This window comes from Crotalus tigris, unplaced genomic scaffold (genome assembly GCF_016545835.1).
Source record: "Crotalus tigris isolate CLP2741 ecotype Arizona unplaced genomic scaffold, ASM1654583v1 scf7180000018057.1800818, whole genome shotgun sequence".
Lineage (NCBI taxonomy): Eukaryota > Metazoa > Chordata > Lepidosauria > Squamata > Viperidae > Crotalus > Crotalus tigris.
The window spans coordinates 913,477-932,122 of record NW_024096800.1 but is presented as its reverse complement, the minus strand read 5'-3'; the positions used below and the strand labels follow the sequence as shown (position 1 = coordinate 932,122).

General features: G+C 36.1%; 1 protein-coding gene across 3 annotated transcripts in view; it reads right to left on the bottom strand.

The window, feature by feature from the left end:
- Window positions 1–3,388: 3,388 nt before the first annotated feature.
- STAT3 (signal transducer and activator of transcription 3) overlaps window positions 3,389–18,646 on the bottom strand; it is a 52,088-nt gene continuing 36,830 nt past the window's right edge. The window contains exons 14-23 of one of the 3 annotated variants that reach the window (XM_039347244.1): window positions 14,949–15,032; window positions 13,903–14,001; window positions 13,672–13,807; window positions 12,113–12,165; window positions 11,932–12,026; window positions 11,336–11,475; window positions 9,347–9,559; window positions 7,988–8,030; window positions 6,638–6,750; window positions 3,389–5,604 (exon numbers count right to left, since the gene is read on the bottom strand). In XM_039347244.1, coding sequence (XP_039203178.1) covers window positions 5,546–5,604; window positions 6,638–6,750; window positions 7,988–8,030; window positions 9,347–9,559; window positions 11,336–11,475; window positions 11,932–12,026; window positions 12,113–12,165; window positions 13,672–13,807; window positions 13,903–14,001; window positions 14,949–15,032 — 1,035 coding nt within the window. In that variant the 3' untranslated portion in view covers window positions 3,389–5,545. Of the gene's footprint in view, window positions 5,605–6,637; window positions 6,751–7,987; window positions 8,031–9,343; window positions 9,560–11,335; window positions 11,476–11,931; window positions 12,027–12,112; window positions 12,166–13,671; window positions 13,808–13,902; window positions 14,002–14,948; window positions 15,033–18,646 lie in introns of all 3 variants that reach the window. The other 2 variants (XM_039347245.1, XM_039347243.1) reach the window with 2 other exon arrangements.

The window sequence follows — 18,646 nt, the reverse complement described above, 5'->3', positions numbered from 1 at the left end:
AAAAATCACTTTGTGTTACAGGACAGTCAATGAGCAAGATTATGTTTGCTTTGTTGGGAGTTTTTATTTTTGGTAATTCCCGTGTGCTATTTATAGACTGAAGTTTTAATGTTCAATGTTATTTAATTGTATATAAAACCCAACATCTTATTAAGAAAGACCAATGAATGAGTAAATAAATTATATAGATACGTTGGGGAGAGAGAATACAGATGCCTAATTTGTACCTTAGCAGACATTGTTACTGTTATACAGTTTGTATATTTCTTTAAAATGACCAAGTGCTCGTCTATGGTGTCCTCTTGGCTAATGAGATTTGTAAGGCCTCAACTGGATGGAGACCAAAGTGAAAGATTAGTAAATGTCACCATCAGAATAAATATTTGTTTTGGAGCCACAAAAAGCCAACAAACCTTTAACTTAATTCAAATTGATCAAATTTTCTTTGATGAAAACACAACACTAAGATTTAGCTCATTTACAGCAATATTCTTCAGAAATAAACAGGCATGCAATTTGGAAGTACTTCTGAATTTAGCCCAGAATTTGGCCAAGTTCTGAAGTCTTGTAGAGGCAATGATCAGCTTAGCAATGGCTAGTTTGGGGTGGTGGATTTGTGTGCCTACATCTTGAACAGGCATATGTGGCTGCACTCACACATGCCTCAATTTGCATGTGAAATTTCATTTGATTCATAAAGACTTGTTCATTGTAAATGTCTAGATCAGCACTTTTTAATTTCCAGATTTCACCATAACTAAGCAAAGTTCAGTTGCTCTGGATGGTATTGTATAAATGACCAATTTCTCATATCTATCTCGTTTGTTGAGGTCAAAAAGGAAAGGAAACCCTTTTCTAGCCTTTGTCTTTTCAGAAACAGGATCTATCAAAATACAGTCTCACTCCTCTTCCAATTACTATATCGCTTATCTTACAGGCTTTTAAAAATAAAATATCTGGGCGGATTAGACAAGTTTTAAATCTTTTGTCCTTGTACTGACCCAAATCAGGCACTCTCTGCTTTGGAACAAGAGTTTATTTTAGTTTATTTTAATGCAAGTGGTAGGTTACCAAGTCATCCTTATGTGGATTATGATTATAGCAAGGACGAAACCTTGTTTCAGCCAGATTGCACTTTTATGCTTGCATATTTGCTAACTCTGACTCTTCTAACTTGACTCGAAATGGAGTAAAGATGAAGGGAGTTCTCCATTTCTTAGGACATCTCTCCACTATATTTTATTGAAAGCCATGGCCTACTTAAAACCGTTTTTAATTTAAATTTAATTTTTAAATTTAATTTTTTTCTCTCCCCCATAAAAATCATACTTTATCAGAATCCATACTTTATCAAATATTGGTCTGTTTGTTTTTTTAAAAAAGTTATATTGACTCAGCCTTAAATGTTGCAATGTTAGCAATTCCATTTGAGGGCAGAAAGACCTGAAAAAATGCCGATATTTCCCAAAACTAGGAACAGGTACTGGGCCTCAAATTTTATCCTTTTTAAGCAAGAAATAACCAAGTTGCCAATCTTGACTCATGTTAAAAATTATGTGGGGTTAGATCTGATTATTATCTGGATGGGAGGCTAGTGAAGAATTTTACCATTCTATATCAGAATGAAAGTTTAAAAAAAACACCCAAGAGAAAGCACTAATTACTTCATATGGTGGCCAAGAAAATGACATGGATATATCTGTGAAATCATTAGTTTTATTCCACTACAGGGAACTCTCACTTTCTTAACCATCCATTTTTTCTTGTGCCTCTGCATTCAAATTATAAACTTCCGTTTGCAGTTATACTGTTTTTAACTGTCCACTTTACTCATATATAAGTAAAGTGAACATGTTGGGCTTTTAATATAGTCAACTTAGATAAAGCATTCCATAACTAATATAGTCAACTTAGATAAAGCATTCCATAAGCTACAAGGATCACAGTATATGCTATTTCTGGATGTCCAGCTGTTTAAAGTTACAGAATCTCTGCCAGAAAAAAATTAAAAGCACCAGGGGTAGTTTTTGGGTTTAAGTACAGAATATTCTTGCTTGGTTTCTCTGTCCCATCCTTAAAGTTGCCTGTCCTTATTCCAGATCATATGGAACTTTCTTCAGTAGATATGTGGTTATAGTAGACATGTGCTCAATGAATAGAAAATTTCAGAAGATATTTGTTTCATGGCATTTTTAGAAATTATGGTTGGTGTCTATGCCATTTAAACATATGTCTTAACTGGAAGCAGCCCAGCAGAATTTAATTGTTCTGACTCATGATCCTCCACAAACTTCACAGAGCCCAGCATCCTCTGTCAAGATAGATGAAGATCTTTTAAATTAAAACTCAGTTGCTACCTTAGTCTTTTAGAGCATGGTCCATAGAAGAAACCTCCCCCAAGATTTTATCGGTTAATTGGACTATAGGTTTCAGCATCCATAGCCAACACAGATTGATGTTTCCAGTTCAGCCACTGACCTTGAGGAGCCACTAAAGTTGACAGTGGATATCTTTCCAATATTTAATAAATCAGATTCCGAATTTAAATCAGAATCATAAGTTGGTTCTTCAACTTCTAGTAGAAATCTCAACTCAGGCAGTATTTCCTCCTGTCATTTCTACTACAGAAGATCAGTGATATTCTGAGACCATCCATAAATAGCTCTGTTAAATGATGGAAGAGACGTTTACATGCCTGCCTTCTTGCCATAAAAAAAAAAGGGGGGGGGAGAGGAAGACAATCACCTTTTCTTTGTTTTCATTCTTTTGTCAGCTGAAACTTCACACCTACCTTTACTCCTGAAAAACTTCAGAAATGCTTATGGAAAACTCTTCATTTTTGTGACACTATTTGTGAACCAGCCATTGTGGCTTGTTAAAAAAAATATGGTTAAATTAAACATGGCTCAGCACAACATGTAATTTTATATCTTTTCTTTCCTGATCCCATCCTCTGAAGAGAACAAGGCAGTCTAATCACCTATTTAAAAAATACTATCATTTCATCTCTAACATTCCCTTCCCCAAACTAGACATAATTTGTTCCTTCAATATTTCTGGATAGGATTTGATTTCCCAACTCCTCATATTCTAGTTACCAAGTCTACACATATTCCAGTTTGTCAGTATGTGATCCTAAAAAAGTGACACTTCAAGTCAGACATATTTAAATGTGGCTTTGCTTCATCCTGGTAATTGTACATAACATCCAAAAGTGATTATAAGTTTGATTCTAATAGAAAAAAAACTTTATTTTTGGCTGTCATTGACTATATAAAGTTTCTTCTCTTCTCTAGGCCAATTTCATTATTGTGCATACCAATAATTTGATTTTCTTTGGGTCATAAGCCATTTATTGATAGACAAAGTATTGACTCCAACAGAGAAATAAAGTAGCAGAATTTATTTGTGAGAAAGCTGAAGCTTGTAGAATCAGCAATAAAATATACTAAGAAATTAAAATGGCTATGTTCTTCAAGAGCAACTTGCTACAGCAAAAAGAAAACACTGAACAATTTGAGCAGGGAAATAATGGCACAAAAATTACTAGATTAGGAAAGACGATGGCAGCTTAGCACTGGAACAATTCTAGTTTAGCATGGCTGGACATCATTATTCTCTTCCTAAAAGACTGCTGTGGCAATGAAGTGGAGAAGAAGCCTAGGTAGTATTACAACACTGATTATCCACAGACTGTGGTTATAACATACCTGTAGGTTCCCTAACCAGCTGCAGGAAAAAAGAACAGTTTGGACTAGAAAATTTTCTGTCTCTTTGTCCAGCAAATGGCTGGGTTCAAATGCTACACTAACTATGTTTGGATTTGGCTTCCACAGTTACAGTAGCTTATTCAGCAAACCACAAGCAAAGCAAATAATGATTCAATTTTCTGTATGAATGTTGCAAATCAATGCTTCTGAATCAGACTTCCTTTAATTAATGCTCTCTAGATCAGTTGAACTTCACCACCTTGAACCAGAAAGTTGAAGCCCAGCACATCTGGAAAGCATCAGTTTTCAAGTGCTTGTTCTAATGACTGGAAACAAACTTCTTTCATCATCTTCTTATATTGCCACTTTTCAGCTCCACTGAACCACAGTGAGATTAGAGTGGGATCTTTAACATTAGAAGCCTCCAATTCCTACAATGGAGAAAGTACTGTATAATAGCCAAGCAGCAACTGAATAACATTGGCTCCAGCTGGGGCTAAATTTAAAAAGCCACACGGGAAGGGGGCCACAAGGAGCGGACCAATAATGCTGATAGAAATGAATGGCAACAAACTGTTTGAATGTTACTAATATTGCTTTTTAAAGGAATAGTTTTAAACAATATAGCTTATGGAGGGAGAGAAAAAATACCGATAGCTATCTCTTTTAACTAATTTAAACACCTGTTGTTGGTTACTAATGTAGTACCTGAAATAGGGCACAGAGGCTAAAACATTGGACATCTATCCTGTAGACAAAATTTAAATTCCACTCAGCCATAAAATTTGGATGACTATGGGACAGTCACTATTCATCAGCAGAATTCACCTCTTAATTTTGCTTGAGGGCAAACTCACCCTTTCTTTTTAAGGGTGAATGCTGTCCTCGGTCCTTTTAGGGCAGAGTAAACAAAAGTGCAATAAATAATAATAAAAGTAATGAACTACATGCTGACAACAAATTTGTGATGGGACCTAACATTGAGCTATCACTTCACCTTTATCCCATTATCTCAATCCAATGCCTTAATCTGTAGACAGTAAAAAGTTTTCCTATGATTAAAATCTTTTGGTGAAAGGACGTGGAGGGAGAACTAACGTTTCAGTTGAATGACTGAGGTTCAAATACTGTTTCCAGCTGCAACCTTGAGTATTAGCAGTCTGTGTAGATGGAATGTTCTAAAGTCTTCAGTGGGAGCATCAAAGCTCAAGATGCCCAAGTAACCAGACTATTGGCTATTTTTCTAGCCCTTGCCTTACAGGATTTTTCTATTAAGGTATATTGATCATCACAAAAGGATTCAAAAGCAGGAAACAGAAAATACATTGTTTCAGAAAAGAAACAAAAGCACACTCATCTCTAAGAAGTGTCCCTTCCTATTTACTTTCCTCTCCCTGGGCTACTTGAACAGGCTCCTGCCTGTCAATTTCAACTGCTTTATTTCTGGATAGAGCACTTAAGAAGGTAGCATTACAGAAACAGCTTTTTGTGCCGTGCAATAAAAATGCGCAGAAGACCAAAAAGCACTGTTGAGGAGGATCTCTTGATCTAGTTGAACATTAGAATAAAATTTTCACTTCTTACATTAATAACCAGTATACATAATGAAAAATATTGCATTGGGAAAGAACAGCTAAAGTTAAACAGAATTTCTTCCCTCCATCTGTCTTGAGATCAGGCAAGAAAACTCCAGCAGTGGTGTATTTAAAGGAGGACCCTCAATCAAATGTTTCCTCTTGAGGCAGAGCTGAGGTGTCTGAGTTTCATGATGCTGTAAGGGGAGTAAATGTTTGATGCCAGGAAGCCAAAAATGGTCAGCTGTTTATAAAAGATGATCACATGGGTGAATTGGCACATTCAGCAGTCATCTCCATGTCGAATACCTGCAAGGACTCTGCAAGAGATACAGAAGGAGAGGAATGCAACCCAATTTCACACTGCAACTATATACATGCTCAGCACATTTGATTTTGAAAAGCCAGATGAAATGTGGTCTACCAGATGTTGCATTCAAGAGCTGTTTCCACTGCCTTGTTAAATGAAGCTACTCTTCACATTTTATTAGTTTTATTCTGGCCAACTTGCCATTATTTTTATCCTTGCAAACTATTCTGGTAGCATTCATATCTTCCTTTTCTCTCTTTGAAGTTTCTCATCTCTCAATATTAAACATTTGTGAGGGGTTTGGGCTGTTATTCTTTAATTATTTCATTACATTTAATTAATGTTTCTGTCCCCAAAAATTTATTTTACCCTCTGTCTTGCTAATTAATTCTAGAATGTGGAAACAAGATTCTGTAACACATCTATTCGTGTCATTCCTCATGTAATATAGCTAGTTTTTGTTCTTGCTTTGCCCCTGGTCAGCCCTTCCTGCCAATTCCAACTCTTCATTAACAGGACATTTCACTTTGTCACCCAAGCCAAATATTTGATCAAAATTAAGCAATAATCCTTTTAATCGATTGAGGGGACTTCCATTTAACCCTACCTCAAGCATTATTTCTTTCCTATGTTTTGGGAAATGATAAAAAAGTATTATGTTTAAGTACTCCCTCTCCTCTGGGCAAGTGGAAACGTTTTGTTTTGTAAGTTTATTTACTCATTTTGTGTGAATGGAAAAACTATTTAAACTTAAAATGAAATTCTGATTTGCAAAACTGGTTGGAACATCCTGTCAACAATCATGATTTGCAGAGTGAAATACAATAGCAACTAAGTACATAGTAATGGAGTGTGCAGTATTTAAGCTGAAGTGTCAAAAATCTGGAAGACACAATGCTGCCTCCTTCAGGTTTAAATGATAGTTGGATAATTAAGAACACACCAACCTGCTTTGTATAACTGCCTAACTACAAAAGCAGCAGGGACAAAGTGATCCCCTATCCTTTCATCACAGACAGTTGAACCATAAGGCATGCACTCACCAAATTGCCCGCTGGCATTTCCATCAGCTCCTTCACCATTACTTCCAAAATGGATCAGGGATTCAAGTGTGCGGGGAGACATGGGTAGTTCAATAGTGCTACTGCAAGTTGTTCTGAAAAGGTGGGATGGGGGGGGGGGAAGAAGAGGGGTTAGCAAGAAGGCACAAAAGTTAGAAGCTGTTAAGATCTGGTCAGACATGACTCTTCCAGAGTTTCATGCACTTACTCGATACCTCTGAAATAGACTGTAAAGACATCGGTAGAATGATGATGATTCTATAATGTGCTCTCAGCAAATGGCTGTTTGGGCTTAGAAGGTAAGCAGGAATCGGTCTTTTAAGCACTTGTTGGGAGACCTCCCAAGGCTTTGGGAAGCTAAAAATATCCTGGAAGAAGGCAACAGTAATCTATTTGCATATTATATTCCAGATGTGTCTATGAATTCATCAGGAATCAAACTGGACTCAAAGGAGGCTTACTGCTTTTCATTCATTACAACAGAGACAGGAAGAGAATTTTAGAGTCACCACTAATTGTATCACACACAAACACAAAAGTGTTTTTCCTTCTTTGAGGCAATTATTGAAAGTTTTATTTTGTGTTTATCTAAAGTTTTTAAATGGATTGCTATAATCCAGCAGTGTGCCATTGGATTTTGGTAGCGTAATCAGGGGAAAGGTCTATAAAAATGTCTTTACATAGTGGCAAGTTGAATTACAGCTTAATTAAGAAGTTTCTGTGCAATTATATTTCTAATCTGTACAGCAGAAGCAAGGAATGTTGCTAAAAGGAGAGGCTCTGAAATTAACACCAACCCTTCGTTTTGCTACAAGTAGTCCTCAACTTATAACCATTTGTTTAGTGGCAACTGGAAGTTACAGTGGCACTGCAAAAAAGTGATTTATGACCCGTTGCAGCATCTCCATGGTTACCTAGGAAAATTCAGACACTTGGCAACTGACTCATATTTATGACGGTTGCAATGTCCTGGGGTCATATGGTCACCTTTTGCGACCTTCTGACAAGCAAAGTCAATGGGGAAGCCAGATTCACTTAACAACCATACTACTAACTTAACAATTTCAGCGATCCATTTAACAAGTGTGGTAAGAAAGGCTGTAGAATGGGGCAAAACTCACTTAACAACTTGCTTAGGAATGGAAATTTTGGGTTCAATTGCGGTCATAAGCTGAGGGCTATCTGTACTTTTCATTTATAGATTATCTATTTTGGGATAAAAACCATGGATAATTGAAGCACAAATAACTGGGGAGAATGATATAAACAAATATTGTGTAATTGTGGGATAGAATCCATGGGTCTTAGCTTTAGTGAAGAAAGCATACTTACGGGGTTACACAGATAAACTTAGTCTTCAGATACGGAGCAGCGCCTGTTTGTGAATAAGAGAAAAATATCTATTAGTTTGTGTATTTTAAAATGCAAAAAGGGTCTCCTATTCAAATTGCATTTTTTTTGTTTCAATAAAAAGATTTGGAAATAGGTAGATGAGGAAAAATCAAATAGAGAATTATCTCAGAATTTAGGTGTTGTGAATTGACAAACCTTGATTTATCTGTAGGTACATTTAAACTTTGTTTAATGGAGATGCTAAATTTAGATATTCCTGCCTTCACATTTGATTGGACTTGCAAAGTAAACTTTGGTTGTAACAAAAACAGACAAGAATTCTAAAGGATTACTTTTAAATTGCCTTTTTCATTTTTCCCCCGTTGTTTGTTTTTAATCAATCAACAAGAGCTACCAATAGCACCAGAATAAATTAGAAAAGACTCTGTAGGAAAATTTGCTGATTTGTATAAGTGGCTGACAGAGCATTCACTTCTACATTTAACATGAAGATTTTGTTGAGAAATCCTAAATTAAATCAGCTTTTTTTTTAGAGAGAAAAACAAATGTAGTGAGTAAAAAGTCTCCTGGGTGGCTTCACGGAAATATGCAGGGCTGATTTGTTTGAAATGGAAACCAAAGAAAGTCAGGCCTGTTTAATACTTGCACAAGAGACCATCTGAGAATAAACCAACCACTCTATCCCAAGAAAACGGCGTAGATGTATCCATAAAAAAATCAGGAGTTAAATTCAACTTGAAGGAGATTTACAGAGTGAGTAGAATGTGACTTGCTTCATAGGTTAAAGACTCCGTTTTCAGTTATCGCTTATATGTTTATTCAAAAGTAAATCATGCCGTTTCATTAAAGTTTGCATTAACCATACTGCATGTAAGATTGCATAGAGTTCTCCATGAAGATACTGTATCCCTTGACACAAAAACTAAAAAATGCCAGCAACTTTTAAGAATCCTTCTCCAAGCTCCAAAAGGCTCAATTTCCACAGTGCCTTTTTGCAAATTTAAGCAACTTTTCAACAGCCACGGTCCATACTTAATATTTTTAGCCACCTGATGGAATGATAATACAAAGTAGGTTAGGTCAAAAGGGAAGGTCAAAGGTTTTTCTTTTCCCATTGAGAGGCATTCTTTCTCTCTCTCCCTTTATATATAATTTATAAATTATTTATGGCGTACACTAACAATATTTATGTAAGGAAGCTGGCAACTATATCTCTAAGTGTTCTGTAGCTATGACTGAAGAGGAACCAAGAGCCTGCAAAGGGAATTTAGGACTGCATATGCCTATAGTAATCTGGGGGGGGGGGGGGCGGGAAGAGCACAGAAAGTCAACAACTACCTGGGTCAGTAGCTTCAGGATGCTCCTGGCTCTCAGGACGGCAGTATTTTCCAAAGGCCTCTTCCTTAGGAATATCAGGGTACAAATAAACAAGTGGGGAAACCAGGATGTTGGTGGCATCCATGATCTTGTAACCCATAATAATCTCAGCAAATGACATATTATTGAGTTGTTGCTTGGTGTACGGCTCCACTGACTGAATTTGTGTTTTTCCTGTAGAAACAGGATCAAAAAGGACCAATAGATATAATGCCTTGCCCAAGATGGGGAGAAAAGAGGGAGTTATCAAACTCATAGCAATGAAAAAGTAATCTAAAAATATCATAAAATTGAAAATAAATCTTGTACACCGGTTAGAAATTGAACATCACTGATTATGCCCTTAGTAATCAAACAAATTCTTCTATGTTATAGAACATTCATTAAAATATTACACATGGTAACGTCTGTAAGAAATAAAATATCAGCATGCCTTGATTTACAAGTAAAGTATATTATTATATTAAGAAATGTGTTGGTTCAATTCTTGCCACTTCCATTTAAAGGATCTTAGCAGGGATGGGTACAGACTTTCCACAGAATCCTATAAAGCCTAAACAGATAAAAGTTGAAGGAAGTTGATGAAATTTATAACAGTTATTTACAAAACCTAAGAATAATTGAATGTCTTATCCTGATTAATCAATGAAAGGTTGCTTTAAATAATGTGCAATTTCCCAATGATTTAACACAAATATTAAATTAAAATTGATTAATATAACCAAAAGTGCTATGTCTATAATGGACTCCTTAGATAATGTTGTATTGTAGTAACCTTGCTGCTAGAGACTTAGAATATTAGCTCAAATTGTTTACACTTGTCCTATTATTGCTATATTTTGGATTAAAACTGATTGTTAATGTGTGGATCAATTGTTAAGTGTTAAATATCCATATCTTATTCCTGATTATATTCCTATTATCTGAAATTATGACAAGAACTGTGGATTTTTCAGGCATATGAAAATGGCTAAAAATCAAGTACACAACATTGAAAAGAGAAATATATAATTGATTCTCAGTAATGGATTGTGAGTATGTACTGTTTCTCAAGATTTGATGTAGGAGTGGGCAGAGTTCCAAGAAACAACTAGGTGTAACTTTTAAGTAATATAATACGTAATCTGGAGTTACTTGGTTGAATTGGGTGGCTATAGAAATTGAATAAACAAACAAATAAATTAAGGAATTTTGTGTTCTAATAATATTTTTTCTTTTCCTTTTGTATCATAAGTATGAATTTTGTGATTACATTATGCTGTTAATACTATTATGTGTCCTTTTTTGACTTTCAATTTGATGTAATAATGTAAACATTTAAAAGATAATGGAAAATTTATCTATTTTTAAGCAATGGTCTAGTTTGTAATTCCTGAAGTAATAGGCAGATTGGAATAAATTTGTTTTTTGGATTTCACTTTTACTCATTTGTGGCATTGATTCCAAAATGACACTGACAAGGACTCATAACTCCTATAAAAATTACAGATGTTGAACATTCACTTCAAAGAGTCATTTTCTCTTTTTTCTTACAAATAACCAGAAATGCCTCTTCTTAGATGATCCTTGCTAGGACATAAGTGTATTGAAAAAGAAAATATATTTATTGGTTCTGAAATAAATATATTCTGGCCTTATTCCCATTTAATAGATTAAATCAGTATGTCAACTGAAATTCTTGAATTGATATTAAATGTTTGTTTTTATATTTCATTACCTTCTGGGGAAGAGCTGAGAAACATGGAAGAAAAGAGGAGGGTGACCAGCAGCAAGCTGGATGGATTCAATGTCAGTGGTGATGGATGCATCACTGGAAGACCTGAAGGACCGGGCTACATATAGATAATCATAGATAAAATCTATGTGGTCACTAAGAATTGACTATGACTTAATGGCACATAATCCAGTCTAGTGCAGGGCACTTTTATCATTCAGGACTGCATTCCTTACCACTAATATCCTTCTCCACCCACGTGAAAGTGATTCCACCTTCCTTACTGCTTTCGCTGAAACGCAACAAAAAGGTTCCTGGTGGTTTTGTGCTCAGGATGGCTCTTTCCCTCTCTTTGCTGATGAAGCCCATGATATATCTGGAGGAGAAGGGGGAGGAAAAGGAAAAAAGTATAGTTTCAATATGATATATTTTACTTATTTTTAAAATAAAGAGTCACAAAATCATGGAGTTGGATGTAATTATGTAGGATAGTGAGTCCACAAGCGTTTTGCTTATTTGAAATCCTGAATGCATCTCAAGGACTATCACAAAATGATTATCTGCTGTAGTTAGTATGGCCAGTTTATTTTATGGATCCATTTATTTTATTGTTAAAGTAGTGAGAATGCTTTTAAAATTGACTAAGATCCTATATGCCAGTATCCCCAAATTTGGGGAGGGGGGTTTAGAATATCCCCCCATATCCAGGGAGCACCAAATTGGGGAAGGCTGGTTTAGAACTTTGTTACCTTTGAGGACCCATAAGTGACAAGAATAGCTTTTTCTAGACAGAGATGCTGTCAACAATTATGATTTCTCTGATCATGCTTACCCTTCATTCCAAAGTGCCAAGATGTACTTCTTCACCAGATCAATTATATTGTCCAGCCAGACCCAGAATGAAAACCCTTTTCCTGCCATGTTCTCCTGCAGAGAGTAAATCAAGAAGAGTATTAAGCAAATTGGCTCACAGTTTGACTCACAATCATACATCTCATTTTCCAAACCCTTACCTTGCAGAATTTGGCCCATGTTATTTGGCATCCAGAGTAATTGACACCAGGTCCTAGAAAAAATAATGGGAACGGATGAAAATATATTTATTTATTTATTTATTTATTTGTATCTCACCCTTATTATTTTTACAATTATTCAAGGTGGTGAACATATCCAACGCACCTTCCTCCTCTTGTTTTCCTCACAACAAAAGTCCTATGAGGTGGGCTGGACTGAGAGTGACTGGAGAGACTGGAGAGGCATCCAGCCAGCTTTCATGGCTAAGGAAGGACTTGAAATCATGAGCTTCCACTTTTTAGCCTGATGTCTTAACCATTAGGCCAAAAATATTAAAATTAAATTAAATTAAATTGAAATGAAAGAGAACCATTATGATATATAGTATTAAACTTTCAGGCATGACAAAGGAGAACCTGATTCTAATCTCCTGGACTGCCATTGAGGGTTACTAAAAAGCTTCTGACAGCTGTTTACTGAATTCATATATTCAGCTAACATGAAATATAACTTAGTTTGCTCTGGCTTAATGTACATGGATGTTGCAGGAGGGAATAGGCATCATGTGCACTATATTACACAAATAATATCATCAGGGCTTGCAGCAGACATTTATCTTAGCATACTGGGTTAATCTAAATTTCATGGCTTTGTAAACCAGAGGTTATAGTTTAGCATATTATGTGTTCTCAGCTGTGATTGATTCAAGAATCCAAAAAGCCACAATTTAATCTGATCAGTAGTCAAGGCCATGGTTTTCCCAGTTGCAATGTATGGCTGTGAAAGTTGGACCATCAGAAAGGCTGAGCACAAAAGAATTGAGGCCTTTGAACTATGGTGCTGGAGAAGAGTCTTGCAAGTCCCCTGGACCGCAAGGCAATCAAACCGGTCAGTCCTAGAGGAGATCAGCCCTGACTGCTCTTTAGAAGGCCAGATCCTGAAGTTGAAACTCAAGTACTTTGGCCACCTAATGAGAAGGAAGGACTCACTGGAGAAGAGCCTAATGCTGGGAAAGATTGAGGGCAATAGAAGAAGGGGACGACAGAGAATGAGGTGGCTGGATGGAGTGACTGAAGCTGTAGGCGTGAACTTAAATGGATTCCAGAAGATGGTAGAGGACAGGAAGGCCTGGAGGAATGTTGTCCATGGTGTTGCGATGGGTCGGACACGACTTCGCAACTAGCAACAAGAAATCTGATCAGATGTTGAAGCTGGACATCTATCACTATTCACTTGAGATGTTAGCAATGGGAGAGAAATCACTCCATACCATCTTGATTTTCTTGGAGGAAAAGCACTTTTAAAAGTAAGGTAATAGCTTTTTGACATGTTTTTCAGGAATTTGGGAGTGGGGTGGGAGAGGATTGCCAGCACTGTAGTGTTCTGTACATACTCTTGGCCTGGGTTTCAATCCTCAGCCAATGATTCTCCAAGTGTATATTTGAAAACTCTGATTAGTCCAAAACTGAGATCCTTGGGCTTAACAAACTCCTAATCAAGCTGGAAAGATGGCAATCCCTTAGGGACAATAAATGTTAAAGTGAGGGGAGTTTGTTACCAAGTAGCTTTTCAGCAAGGGTTGTCAACTGTTCTATGCTGAGTCCCCGTTTGGTGGTTGAGGAGAACTGCCAGCTGAGCACCTCAGCAACTTGATCCCATGTGCCAATGGGTGGCTTTGTGAAAAAGTTCACATTCTGCCAAGAGAGGAATTATTCATGAGTTGAAATCAGGAGGAACAGCCTCTTCCGTCCCCATTCCTTTGCACTGATGTATTTACAGCACAGCATACCTTGGGATTGTTTGTCAGCATGTTGTACCACAAAATGGATGCCCATGCATTTGGCATCTGGCAAATGTTGGAGATCACCACTACTGGAAGTGAATGGGTCTACGGGAACAAAATACAAGTTACCTGAGCACAAATCTATCTTTTTCGGAGTCTTAGGCTCTTATTCTACACAAGCAAATTAAATAATTAATTTTTTTAGTTCTCCTATCTCACTAGACAGGCCATTCACAAAACCACTTTGCAGCTCTGCAATGAAACAAACTATCACCCTTTAGTATTAACATAAAAAGAGTAATATGCTAAGAACAGTTTAACAATTGTTTTTGCTTTAATCCTAAGAGTGATCCACTTTGATTTTCTAAATTCGTTTTCATAAACATCCTTATCCTGCGTTTTCAAGATTAGGGCTCATATTTCAGAGAAAGGTTTAGCATAAACTAACTACTGGAAGTATACTAATTTAAGGAAGTGGATACTCAATTCATTTCAGAGGAACAATTCCCTACATAAAGGCAAATTAATGATCATATGTCCTTTATGATAAAAGACAGTCCTTTATTTTAGAAAGCTCTCCTTTAGATTTATTTAATTTAATTATTTATTGATTGATTTATCATATTTAGAACCACCTATCTCATTATCCATTTTCTTGGTTTTGTTCTCAAATCTTCCTTTGTAAAGCAAAGTTATAAACAATTTTTATCATAAGAACCTCTTTCAGATTTGCTCCTTTTGAGGTTTGTCCTTTATTTTTTCCAAGAAAATATGGCCATTATACATTGTTAAAGTGAAATTGTCATATGGGCATCATTATCTCCTTTATGTATCTTCTTGGAAACTATTACCTGAATGTTGCCATAATTCAAATAAAGCTTTCTGCTTCCTATGTTATATTTGATTTTGTTTCTGGCAAAATTCCAAGATGTTGTCCAAACTATTACTATAATAAAATACAGAAACTTCCATTCCAGTCAGAAATAAGTGTTCCCATAAAGATGTCAAGCTAAAGTTAAGTTAGTAGAACTGGTAATATGACCGGTTCTTACCTCTAAGTCAATTTTCAAACCTTGGTGGTAAACTTCTGTCTCAAATGTAATAAGATGGAGTTCTTCTGTGACAATGAGAGAGGCCTGAGGAGCAAATGATGAGAGAAAAAAGTTAAAAGTTGTATGAATTAAATACATAGCTATCACTCACCTTTTGAGATAAGCTTAGAGTGCAAAAAAGAAGTTAAAAATAGTAAGCCAAAGAAATTAAAGGCACTGAATGAGAAAAAGATACATCTAACACTAATTTATACCAACAGAGGTCCATGTTTCCTTCTGTCCTGGCCATCCATCCCTGATTCCACAATAAACATATAATACTTCATATAATACCTTTGTTTTTCTCATCTCAAGATCTCAATGACTCAATTCAACCATAATTTTCCCAATCTTCCCCTTAATGTCCTATGAAAGGCTTAGATTGATGGCAAAGAAAAAGCAGGGCAGTTATAAATTTGTGAACTTTTATTGACCTGTCAAGAATCATTCAATAAAAATTTAGGTAGAAACAAAGAGATGCTATTAAACAAAGAGCAGAGGCTTGAAAAAATAAAAGATATGAGTTCTTTCTAGGTAAACATGTCAGTGGTATAAATCTATTTATGTGAAGAAAATACAGACAGGAAAGCTTGGATCTTCAAGAAGAGTCATGAATCAAGACCCAGAGAATTTCAGAAAGAAAACTGGTCCAAAAATCAAACAAGGGTAGAGAATCTGGAGGTTCCCACTATATAACAAGAATTTCTGTAATTACAGCAGTTGATAGTTCCTTCTCTGGAGTCATGCTGATCTCTATTGGTCATAGATGGAAGTATAATTTGGTGGTACCTCATAAAGCCAGAGTCTGGTTGTTTGCTAATCTACTCAGCAGTCTCTTGGACTGAGTCTGACTCCTCATACCGAAATATCTGAGAGCCTGCAGTCATCAAGATTACATCCTGAGAGTCTGTTAGTCAGTAAGATACTGGTTTCTTCCATAAAGTTTCCATGGATCCAAAATGCTGGTGTCTTTATATTCTGCCTAATAATTAGATAATGGTTGTTGGATAAGAGGTGGAAATTGGCAGCATGGATTCATTGAACCCAGTATTAATAAGTATCTATGGAAAACAAGGTAGAGTTTAGTGACAGAGGGACAAACAGCTTGCTAATGGACACAATTAAAAACCAATGAACTAATTGTCCACATTCTTTAGCTTACTTAAGTCCATTGCACTGAAACTTATACAATGAATTGCCAACTGAAAGACCAGATTGCCAGTGAGAGTTAATGAAGTGTTTATTGTCTCTTTGACTTGCTTGAATTGGCCCATTAGAATCTGATGAAATGCTTGCAGTTCTTACAACGTTTGATTTTGCTATGGTCCACAAATTCAAAATGCATACAAGAAAAAAACTGAGAATGGTATCCAAGTTTCCAAACAGCAGTGTTATTTGGGTATTTATATCCTGTGAATAAACACGAATTCTTTATAAGAATTCTATCAAGCTGTCTTATTGGAAATGGATTTCTTGTCTAGTAGACATTGGCTTGGGTACGGCAGGTTGATAAAGAGATAGCTAGATGTTTGTCAGAAATGTGCAGAGTAATGCTTGCCAGAAATGTCCAGGTCATATGCTTTCATATAACAAACTTAATATGTGATCACCAAAAATCTAACAATCAGAAGGAAGATCTTGAAAAACCTAACATGTCTTATAGGGAACTGTCACCACTATATTTCAAGAATTTCATCCATAACAGACTAGAAATAATGTAATAGTAGCCTTAGCGCTGCATGATATTGGGGGCATGATGTGGGCTGAGAGCTGATTGTATTTTGATTTCTTGAGATGATTCTGCCCAGGAATTGTTCTGCAGCAGTTGCTTGATTTGCTTTATCAGAAAGCCAGGAAATATCACAGATGCAAAGTTTCTTGAGGTATCACAGATGAAGGACACAAATCATCATATGCAGTATTCCAATTTCAAGGAAAGTATCAGATCCTACATTATGGGCACTGGGTACTGGAGATTATGTTGAAATTAAACTGCAAGAATAGTGATCATCAAATCAACCTTTGATTCAGTCTAGGCACATTCTGGAGATACTCAAAGTTACAGTGATCTGTCATGAACTGTGGTCTGCTGGCCCCTTCCTATGAATGCCTCTGGGTTTTAAATGTCACTCTAATAGCAAACAACTCTTGAGATAGATAGAATATATCAATCACAGAGATTGAGTTTTCTGAAACAATACATGAAGGAAATCAAGGCTGGGATTTCCAAGGAACTTGTAATTATATGGCTCTTCTACTACTTCTGATATACCTGCCTCTACCACAAAAGGTTATATGGAGTCAGTATGTTGCACAATAGATTGGGTGCTGAAAGCCCTCTTTTATTTTTTCAAAAGCCATCTCTCCCTAAGTGTCCCAGTCAAATGATCTTTACATAATATCTTGATTAAAGCAGCTATGAATTATGTAGAGGCAGAAATGGATATGTAATATTGGTTGGCAAAGGCCAGTCACCTCTGGATGTCTTTGCTTTCTTGATGAGGTTACCAAAAGAAAGTGGCTTCCATCTTTGCCCAAGTCTATCTGAACTCCTTCAGATTAAATCTGACGATGCAGAAAATCAATGATGATTACTTCAAATTCATACTTCTTAAATTTGGCAGACAGGCACTTCTCCTGAAGGTTCAACAACATCACCTATACATATTGTACATGGTTCTAGGTAAGGGAAAGAATAAATTATAGTAAAATGACATCCAGATAAGTAATAAGAAATTGGTCCATGAAATGCCAAAAATGTTGCTCATCAAATGCTGGGAAAACTGTAAAAGCTCTATAGAAACTTAGCAGAATAACTGTATTGTCAAAATTGTCATAAGGGATAGGAAACAGTTTTGTTACTAATCACTTTCAATTTTGTCCTTCTGAGAAACAATTTGTGGATTTTGCAGGCACTAAAAGAGTTCCAAACTCAGTTGGAAAGAGTATCCGTTCCAGAGAGTGATCTGGATGACTTTTTTAAATGAAAAAAATATAAAACTGCAGCTGATGGTAGGAAAGAATGGATGACTGTTCTTTTTAATTTTTTTGAAATAACATCCCTCAGTGTTGCCAGTATAGATTCCAAGAGTCAGTAAATCTGGATAATGGAAATTTGATGAGTCAATTGTTGGGAGGGATTGTGTGAAAGCTGGGGAAGAAGTGCTTGAATGTTTATCTGATTCCGATTTCTGATTTCTGCTGAGATGGGGGGAGAAAGCATTTTTTTTAAATTAACTAATTCACTATAACCAAGGAGTAGAAAATTCCTGTTACAACTTTCAAGAGCACATATTCTAGAATAGCATTGAAGAAACTCTACTGAAATCCATTATCTTCTTGCTTATTTGGCCAGCCAGTGAGATGGGATGTAACAATAAGATAATCACAGGGATGGCAAATAGTTAGCCTCTTGCTTCCTGAACAAATGAGTCAGTCAGTGCACTTTTGGCAAAAGCCATGTAAAGCATTTTCTCTCTTGTCTCCTGTTAGGGCCCTGGAATGGAAACTGCTCTTTACATCATGGGGGCTTGAAACTTACTCTTCTATTTGACCTAACAATTTGAACTCATAAACCTGAAACCATGCTAAATCCATCAGTGAAAGGAAGTAGGAAACTAAAGAATTCCAATTATTCAGAGTGTTCAGCCAGCTTCATT